General features: G+C 34.2%; 2 protein-coding genes across 6 annotated transcripts; one reads left to right on the plus strand and one right to left on the minus strand.

The window, feature by feature from the left end:
• Positions 1–3,309: 3,309 nt before the first annotated feature.
• On the plus strand, positions 3,310–4,784 carry LOC145018577 (uncharacterized). 5 transcript variants are annotated; one of them, XM_078976454.1, is made up of 3 exons: positions 3,310–3,487; positions 3,988–4,180; positions 4,273–4,784. In XM_078976454.1, the coding sequence occupies exons 2-3, from the start codon at positions 4,021–4,023 to the stop codon at positions 4,662–4,664; spliced, it is 552 nt and encodes a 183-aa protein (XP_078832580.1). In that variant the 5' UTR covers positions 3,310–3,487; positions 3,988–4,020; the 3' UTR covers positions 4,665–4,784. The 5 variants fall into 5 exon arrangements, with proteins under 5 accessions (XP_078832580.1, XP_078832579.1, XP_078832582.1 ...); XM_078976453.1 differs by having other exon boundaries at positions 3,995–4,180; XM_078976456.1 differs by having other exon boundaries at positions 4,003–4,180.
• A 2,259-nt stretch (positions 4,785–7,043) lies between these two features.
• LOC145017452 (homocysteine S-methyltransferase 2-like) lies at positions 7,044–9,588 on the minus strand. Its single transcript, XM_078975481.1, has 7 exons — positions 9,314–9,588; positions 8,360–8,416; positions 8,061–8,254; positions 7,857–7,986; positions 7,567–7,767; positions 7,432–7,503; positions 7,044–7,340 (listed from the first exon to the last, which is right to left on the minus strand). Exons 1-7 carry the CDS (start codon positions 9,488–9,490, stop codon positions 7,194–7,196), a joined length of 978 nt encoding a protein of 325 aa, XP_078831607.1. The 5' UTR covers positions 9,491–9,588; the 3' UTR covers positions 7,044–7,193.
• Positions 9,589–9,844: the final 256 nt, after the last annotated feature.

Below are 9,844 nucleotides of genomic sequence, written 5' to 3' on the forward strand. Positions count from 1 at the left end.
ATTTTCACTTGTCATTAAACAAAGATGGACATGCCAACCGTATCAGTTTTGATTGGAATGTGGATTGAGTTGTGGGCTTTGGGCAATGTTAGATTGGGCTCCTCATGGGCCCAGGACAGTATCTAACCTCCTTTTGTTATCTAAAATTACAATGAACTAAAAAACCTCCAACCCCGGGTAAATATTTGTAACCATTTCATGGACCCCTGGAAATATTTGTGTGCCATCAAATTAAGGATTAAACTGATTATTCGAACCTAAACAAATAACAATCACACAGTCATGGGCAGTAGTCTAAATAACAAAATAATCGCTTCCAATTTCCAAATACTAACTACGTTCTACCTCAAGAATCCATGATTTCGTTAATGGCATAAACTCAATCTTTCAAATCATTAGCTTTTCTTTTAATGGGTAGTAGTGAAGGGGGTACTACAATATCGTAGCATTTTTTAGCCAAACGAATACATTGTAACCAGGGACGGTTTTAAGGGGTTCCCAGTGTGGTACCGGCAACCCCTAATTTTTCTGGCCGCAGTGGAAAAAATTTCGATTTTTCGATTTTTATTACTTATTTTTTATGTATCGGCAATACCTATTCATCCCGGCAACACCTGCAATGTATTCCTGCGTCATGGAGAGTCTCCGCATTGGGGTCTCTTTCAACAAAAACATCAGAAACAGTAAGTTGGAGTTTACCTTTGTAGATCGTAGCCTTGCCTCGCACTCGAGCTGAAACCCCAATTTGGATTAGGGTTGCGAAATTCCGAGCCGATTCGGCAATTAGTCGAACATCTGGTGGGCTACGATAGAAATGATAGGGAGAGGTGAGTTGGTTAAGCCAAAGAACACAGGGGATGCACCCGGTGCCATCATCGATGGTGAATATAAGGAATATGTCTTGTTTGTGCTCTCTACTAGTAACCACGCGCACGAGAAATGAGGAGGGTGTCTCTACGACCGACGGCGTTCGGTTATGTAGATGACGGTGTTAATGATAGGAAATTGAAAGCCAGCAGCTTTACGTGAGTATTGTGTAGAGCTTCCATGTGAAGGGGCGACGATAAAGCCTCACATTGTGTGAAAAAACGTCTATAAGGAACGGAAAAAGATGACTAGGTAAGCAGTAGGTTTTACAAACTTCACATAGACTATCTAACCATCTTTGATACTTTTCAACAAGGGGTTCTGTCCTTCTGGGAATGCTTATCTAACTAAAAAAATCTTTATTAAGTTTATTGGTTTTTGGCTGACAAGTCGATAAATGATTTTCAAAGTAAATTCCAAACATCATGGACGGAAATAGGGACTAATTACAAGATTGTCTAAAATAAAAGATCCGCTACAACCGAGATCAAATAGAAGATAAATTAAGAGGTAATGAGATCAAATAGGAGGTAAAAGATAAGGAGATAGATTACATAAATAAAACAAATTAATAGATCATATATATATATATATATATATATATATATATATATATATATATATATTATAGATCTCGAAAGATTATCAATTATAGGTATTGGGAATGCCGAATTTAATCAAGGCCTTTGGATAAGTATTAACAGTTCACCAACCGTTAACCTTATATATTTGTCTTTTATCTTTTTACTTCGTATGGATTTACTATAACGATCACAATGTAAATCTTTTATCTTATATTTGATAATTATAACTTTTGATCTCATAATTATTTTGTATATATAAGTATTTATATATAAACCCTAACTATGGTTATTTGAAAATACGATATCTAGACAGAGTAACAACTAGGTACGGTGCATATCCATATATTTGACAAGTATAACTTCTAGGTGCTACGTTATTCTAGGAATTTGTCCATTATAACATCTATGTATTATTTCTTCCTTTACTATTGGGCATCATAAGTCTTAGGCATAATATCATAGCTTACAACCAGGGTCATTCCAAACATATTTTGTGCCCAAGGCAAAAGAAAAATATGAGCTCATTAAAATACACAAATGTCATCATGTTTTTTTTATAATAAGTCAATAATTTAAAGAAAAATAATTATTTTATTTTTTACATATAACAATTTCCATAAAAAAAATTGGGTCCTTTTAAAAGATGAATCCTAGAAGGTCGCCTCTATCGCCTAAACTCTGGGACGGACCTGCTTACAATTAGGCATAATATCTGTAACTACATTATCCTAAGACTTTAAGCTTTATAAAATGATTCTATATTTATAAACATAAATATATTTTGATAAAACCTTTTGCTAAGCATGTACCCCCCCCCCCCCCCTAGTAGTTTATTTTGAAGCATTTGAGTCATTGCATTTGAAGCTTTGCATCACTAAGAGGGTCTCCGAAATAGTTTGAGAGGTATAGAAAGAGTGTTTGGGATGAGAAAATCAGAAAGTGAGCACCTCTATTTATAGTGGTTGTGCGTGCGACGTGCACTCGCTTTGTGGCTCCATCTAGAGCTTGCCGCGTGCCACACTTCTAACTGTCCACGTCTCCTTGATCTTTGACGAATCTGGCTCCATCTAGATTCGGCTCGTAGTCTCATACTAAATGGAAATTAACCAAGCTTAAAAGGTTTTTATAATGATACAGGTGTTGCTAGGGCTGTAAACGAACTAAACGTTCGTCGAACCGTTCGTGAACTGTTTGGTAGGAAGTTCGTTTATGTTCGTTTATTTAATAAATGAACGAACATGAACAAAAATTATCGTTCGTTTAGTTAAATGAACGAACATAAACAATTTTCTCGTTCGTTCATTTATGTTCGTGAACGTTCGTTTATGATGTTCATTTACGTTCGTTTATGTTCGTTCATTTAAGTTTATTTATATTCATCTATATTCAATTATTTTTTATTATATTGCTATATTATATGTTCGTTTATGTTCATATATGTTCAATTGTGTTTTTTTTATCTTTGTTCGTTTATGTTTGTTCGTTTATGTTCGTTTAGCATGTTCACGAACATAAATGAACGAACATGAACAAAGTAATTTGTTAAACGAACGAACATGAACAAGAAAATCTCGTTCGTTTATCCGTTCATGTTCGTTTGTTGTTCGGTTAACTTAAACGAACGAACATGAACAAGACCTTATTCGTGTTCGTTTGGTTCGTTTACAGCCCTAGGTGTTGCTAAATTGACACATCTTAAACACCTATAAATTTTTTTATTAGAAGTCAACCTATAATAAACTATTTATAACTTACTTTTTTGAAAAATAATACAAATTATACTAATAAAAATATCTTGAAAATAAGATAGGATGTAAAAATGAGGTTTTTTTTTTTTGTCTACCCAATTATACCCATATTACGCGCACGAGGATCCTTTTCTGAAAACGGGAGGTTGCCTCGGCTAGTCGGCTTTGCTGAATTTGGGTTTACACTTTACAGCGCTCATTGCTGGTTGGAGTGTCATTATTCTTTGAATTCCGGCGAACGACGACGAACGTAACTAGGTCCATCACTCCCGTGTGTAGTTTCCAGTGGTATTACATCTCCTTTCTCGTGCTCTACTGATTTTAGCAATTAGGTTTTTACAAAATAGCTACTGTAAGTTACTCCACAAGAAAATTGAAATCGGTAACCATTATCAAACACCTTTTCATAAGATCTTATCTATGTAATAGCTATGTCTTCAATTTTTCATGTTTATATGCCCAAAATCGAACTACGAATGAAACCCTAATTCCGCAATTAAATATAGTTTACCCTTACGATCTTTTGATAATACATGCTTATGTTAACACGCCCCACATTTGCTGTTGTGGTCCTCCTTAAGAGCGAGTATGTCTTTCACTATGCTTCAGATTGCACCATGAATTTCAATTAGGCAGATTTATGGTTTAGTTTTCTTGCTACTTTTTCATGTTAATTTTCGTTATGGAAATATAGAGCTTTATGTTAAATAACAAAATCAAACACCAGATTTTCTAAATTAAAATCCCTTAATAATTAGAGAATCATTAAAACAAGCTACCTGACACAGTCACCAGATTTGCAGTGTGGCTGTAGCGAATACATGATGAAACGAATGATGCCATGGAGTGACGATGATGATGATTCTTCGTCTGATGAGTCTTCAAGTCCTGATTCAGATGCTTCCGATAAAGATGAAAATCCAAAAAAGAACAAAAAGATCGTTTCTGGTGGTGGATCTGGATCATCCAAATCTAATAAAGGTTATAATTTAATAAATCTTCCTTTTCTTAAACAATCGTGCATCATCATCTCCCTTGATAAGCCTTGGTTTTGTTGTATCTATTCAATGCAGTTGAATCTGTGAAGCGGAAGAGCAAAGGGATAGACTTTGAAGCGCTGAGTCAGCACGGGTATCGGGGCGGGTTATCGGTCCTAAAAGTCCCTCCACCAAAAGAAAACGATAAGGACCGTGATTGGTCGTGGTCAACCGGGCAGGGGCAGGACAGGCGGGCAGCAAATGAGACGGAAGAGAGCTACCAAGATCGACAGAAGACGAGAGCCATGTTGCTTGAAGGAGAGCAGTTGGTACATGCACGAACACAGAAAGAGAAAAACTTGTTAAGCTTCTCACAGAAGGAAAAGAGGAAAAGGGATATGGGGCAGGCTAGTAGGGGTAAAAGCTATGTTGAAGAAGAGAAGAGATTGTTGAGAGAAAATGGGATTTACTCTGGTTTTGACGCTTGACACTTTATGATGCCATTTGTCCTTGTACTCTTTCAACTTATGGGGAAAAAAAAACATGTATTGCCTTTGAACTTGATTTTGATTACTCTTAATAGTCTATTTTGAAAATATTTATCAAAATTATGTTCTTTAAAGCAAGTTAAGTTTGAGTTTGATCAACAAATAAAACTCGATACATACAAACTTGATTTAGATAAAATTGATGACTGTTTTGCAAGTATTCGATAAAGCAATCTTGATACCAGTAATTGAATAGCTTGAAAATGTTTATCAGAATTATGTTTGTTAAAACAAGTTAAACCTGAGTTTGATCCAATACAATAATTATTTAACGCATGGATACGCTTAAAAAGCTCAATAAAAAATTCTGACTTGTATCTATTAACAATGCGGGATTTACAATTTTACATGGAGGCGAGACTTTCCTCCTTTTTATCCTTGTGACCTTGTCGTATTCATGGACTCTTTTTAAGTTTTCTACATTTTCTTTTAAGTTTTCGATATACCCCAAATACATTTTGTTTGGGATTAAACAATAAACCATATTAAAGGAAAAAAAAAATACCAAATTAAAGAGTTTGGTTAATTACTTGCAAGTTATTCTAACTCACAAGTTAACTACACAATTGATGTATTTTATTCAAGGCATAGAATGCAATTTCAAAAGGTTAAAAATAAAAGTAAACATGACATTGCTTGTTCCAATGGATTCTTTGTGTCCAAACAAGTCTTTTCAAGTATTTAAAAATGAGAGAACTACTCAAAATAACTAAATTTTGTTCCAACAAATTTTTAGATTGCTTGTTCCAATGGATTCTTTGTGTCCAAACAAGTCTTTTCAAGTATTTAAAAATGAGAGAACTACTCAAAATAACTAAATTTTGTTCCAACAAATTTTTAGAAAGATGACTCTGGAGCACCAACATATCTTCCATATTATATTGTTGATGTATATAGAAATACAAAGTTTAATAACTTAAATTTTATTCTAACAAGTTCTTAGAAAGATGACTTTGGAGCACCACCATATCTTCAATATAGTATTGTTGATGTATATGGAAAATTGGCAATACAAGGTTTAATAACTTATTGGAAATTTGACCAAGATGAAGATCGAAACAAACAAACATGCAACACATATTCAGATAAAAGTAACATTGATTGTATTTGTTGTCATTCACGATGGAATGAGTATTTTCAGTAATGAAGTTGATAAAAAATAATTTGTACAATAAGATAAATGATTAATTTATGATTGTCCAATATCGTATATTGAGACATAGATAGTATTACCAGCGAAACAATTATAGATTATTTTTAAAATTTGAAAACTCATTGTAAACAATTGGAAGACATTTAAGTTTGATGTTTGGTACTGAGACCAACTCCAATCGATCGGTAAAATACTGATTTATTGGCCAAAAAAGCTCCGATGGCACGGTATAAGAAACGGCAAAATGGGGCGCATCTACAGTAACCCGCCAAAATGGTGGGACACTGTTTACACTGGCAAAACTCATATTCAATATAATAATATAATACTGTATTTATTTTGTATAAGATTAGATGACTTGTTTTTTCTTTTAAGACTTGGTTTTTTCGATTCATTCTTTTTCCAGTATTTTTTTTCCTATAAAACTGGTGTTCTGCTGCCTTCATTTTCATTTTTGTATCTGCTCAACTGGAAATGTGGAGAGTGTAAAATGGTTTTCAAGAAATACATTGGTTGTAGTCTTGTATAGGTGAAAGCATTTGGAGAATGAAAATTGAAAAAGGTCAAGCAACTCAAACCAAATAGAATGGAATTGAGTTTGGAAAGGAACGTTACTTTATATATATATATATATATATATATATATATATATATATATATATATATATATATATATATATATATATATATATATATATATATATATATATATATATATATATATATGTGTGTGTGTGTGTGTGTGTGTGTGTGTTTTTAATTGGGTATTTTTAGTGTGTGGTTGGAATGAGAAAAAAAAAAAAAAAATTAGTGTTCAAATCACACCAATTTAGTGTTTTTTTTGGTGTCAAGGTTGGAATTGGCCTAAAACCATGCGTTCCATTAGACAGTAGTATTGGCGATCCGACTTGATAACAAAACTTTTTTGACCCCTTTTTCGTTACGTTAATTTGAATACACCACTGTTTATTAACTTGGAACTAGAGAATTTTCAAACTGCATGTCTGAATCACAACTCCCATATCTCAGTAAAACGTTGTTTGTAGTTTTATTTTGCAAGCAACCTAATCGAATGATCAAACCCTACCAATGCAGTTATTCTTGAATCTAGCTTAAAAGTTCCAAAAAAAAAAAAAAAAAAAAAAAAACATATATAACATATATAATAACCAAAATTTAGCATAACTTAGATTCAGCGTAGTGCATTGGTATAGTTCAAACACCAGAAACTAGATTAAAGTTGAAAGTCCATATAGCTCATTAGCCTCTACATAATAGGATCATGAAACATCCTTTTTCCCTATTTTAGAACCTCTTCACGCTGATCTGCTGGGAAGAGTTCTGCAGATGGCCTTAATAGTGTTGGGAGTAGTTCTGCAACAACCTCCTATAAGCGACGCTCCTATCTCACACCATTTATTCACATACGACACAAAATCCCCATCCGCAACTCCCGTGTTTTTCTGTCACCACAAAACAAAAACATCACACTGTGTACTGTATACTGTATACTGTGTACTGTGACTGATGTGAATGAAATGAGGGAGTACTCACCACCCACTGTTTTATTTCAGCATCGTAAGTTTCACCGCTGTTTGGATAGATGAGTATCGGTTTACTTGTCACCTGAAAGAAAGATTCGTTTTGTCAGAAATAAAACAAGAAAATAATTATAAAAAGTAATAATACCTTTTTAATAGCTAGAATCAACCCACTGATAAATCTAGGAGGCGTACAGTTGATTCCAACAGCAACAACTTTCTTACATGCATCAGCAATTTTAGCACATTCACTCAACGAATCACCACTCACAACGTTTACACCATCTTTTGAGTTAAACGAAAACCAAGCTGGGATTTTTATGCCTTCTTCAAGAATCTCAACAAAAGCCTGTTCAAGTATAAATAAAAAATTATCATTATTTAATATTCAATAACAATAGGAATCTTAAATCTTAACGATAAACACAATTACTCAACCTGTGCTTCGAGCTTATTTGGAACTGTTTCAAATGCGATGAGGTCAGCACCAGATTCAGCTAAAACTTGAACTCTTCTCCTGTGAAAACTCTTTAAGAACTCAAGATTCATTGCATTGCCATAGTCCCCACTGTAACATAAACACAAGATTTCATGCAAATGATTTTAAAACAACATAATGTCAAGTTATGGTTATTTAGTTACCTGTATTCAGAACCATCAGCCAGATATGCCCCATAGCTTCCTACAGATGCAGCAACTAAGATAGGCCTACAAGATTCACCACATTTTTCATAATATATATCCCTTGCTTCAAGGGCAATATCTACACTTTTTTTAAGCAGGGCTTCACTTTCCTCTTTAGAGAAGCCTTTGGCTTCAAACCCTTGAATTGTTGCCTGTCAAAAAATAGTAAGTATTAAATTGAGAGAGAGAAAGTTTATCAACAAAAAATAGTAGTGACTAGTGATGCTGATTTGGGGGGGTATTGACTATTGAGTCACCTGATAAGATGCTGTGATTATTATATCTGCACCAGCTTCAAGATAATCAAGGTGTACCTGCAAATAATAGAAAACGCTAACTTGTTTCAAACTGCATATCATGAGAATTCAGAACAGGACCACTGAAGAAATAAATGTAGTAATTATGATAGTATAGTCAAGAAATGGTCCTTATAGTGTTGTACACGGGCCACGTGATTAGGATGCTGACAATATATCAAATCTTCTTGTCTATAGAATCATATCAATACAAGTTACATGGTCCTACTTCCCCTTTATGGATCTACATCCTAGATGAATCCTGGTTTTATGAAGACTATAAGACCATTTATCAACAAAAACTAATTGGATAGGTTATCTAAGGCTAATTGGGGATCTGGTAATCCAATTTATTGGTATTCAGAGTTAAAGCTAGCGTTCATCATCTTCTGAATCAACAAAACAGGTGCTCTGTGTGTGCTGCACACGTTACTAACAAAATAGTTGCTCGTCCTGAATGAGGAAGAAAAAGAAACTAAAATCTACAGTCATTCGATTATAAAAGATACACAGTTATTTCTTCGCAACTTGTTTCATACAGAGCAGCTCAAAAATAAACATGAAAACAGATTATTGATGTATAATCATCCTGAGGGAAAAAAATTAATCAACGCAGAGATCGGAACCTCCTTCCAACGGTAAGAATCCTCGAGAAATTTTCTAAAATAAAACTCTGGCTTCTAATGTATAAGAGTTCGATTTCACCAGACACAAGTTTAGCATTTCTGTTCGATCTTTCGTGCACCGACAAAAAGGATGCAAGTTAGTCGGTAGCCATGGCGTTTATTTATAAAACGGTAATAACATTGCATTCAAAAACTCTCAACATCATCGTCATTCGGTAGATTTTTGTTATAAATATTGACGATTGCAACACCAGTAAATATACAGAGTGACAAAGAGGTTTATGGATACCTGACGAACAAGGTTACCAGAAGTAAGGAGGCACTTGGCGCTCCAGAGAGGGTCGTTAAGGTCGGCACCATGTCTTTCAAGCTCCGTTGCAAGTCCACCGTCAATAACGGCCACGCCGCCCGATTTGCGGAGGAAATCATACATCAACGTATCTACGATGCCGTTGCTCAATCCCATTGTTCAGAATAATTTCTATATAATCAACTGAAATAAACACAGAATCGACTTTTCTTCCGACGACGGCAATGAAAACAACTCGATGATCGCTGAATCAGCCGAACAAGAAGTGTGTATTTATAGAAAGGGTCTGAAATCGGCGATTTGGTATAAACTGTACTTGACAAAATGACCCCCTTAACATTCATATACGGCAGAAATAGCCCCTATTCTTTGATATCTAAAACAATTAACTACCTCAATTCAAAAATCTATTCTATTAATACTTCACCTCAAATTCATATTTACACATGTTATTAAAGAGATGCTAACAGAAATTACATATATTTTTCATTTATAAGAGCATCTACCATA

Source organism: Lactuca saligna, chromosome 9 (genome assembly GCF_052625555.1).
Source record: "Lactuca saligna cultivar CGN05327 chromosome 9, ASM5262555v1, whole genome shotgun sequence".
Lineage (NCBI taxonomy): Eukaryota > Viridiplantae > Streptophyta > Magnoliopsida > Asterales > Asteraceae > Lactuca > Lactuca saligna.

Bases quoted from the DNA above. Each gene is read 5' to 3' on its own strand.
- LOC145018577 (XM_078976454.1), top strand. From the start codon at position 4,021: ATGATGAAACGAATGATGCCATGGAGTGACGATGATGATGATTCTTCG. The intron at 4,181-4,272 runs GTTATAATTTAA...TATTCAATGCAG, and splicing joins ATCATCCAAATCTAATAAAG to TTGAATCTGTGAAGCGGAAG.
- LOC145017452 (XM_078975481.1), bottom strand. From the start codon at position 9,490: ATGGGATTGAGCAACGGCATCGTAGATACGTTGATGTATGATTTCCTC. The intron at 8,255-8,359 runs GTGACTCAATAG...ATTTTTTGACAG, and splicing joins TAATCACAGCATCTTATCAG to GCAACAATTCAAGGGTTTGA. The intron at 7,768-7,856 runs GTTGAGTAATTG...ATACTTGAACAG, and splicing joins CAAATAAGCTCGAAGCACAG to GCTTTTGTTGAGATTCTTGA.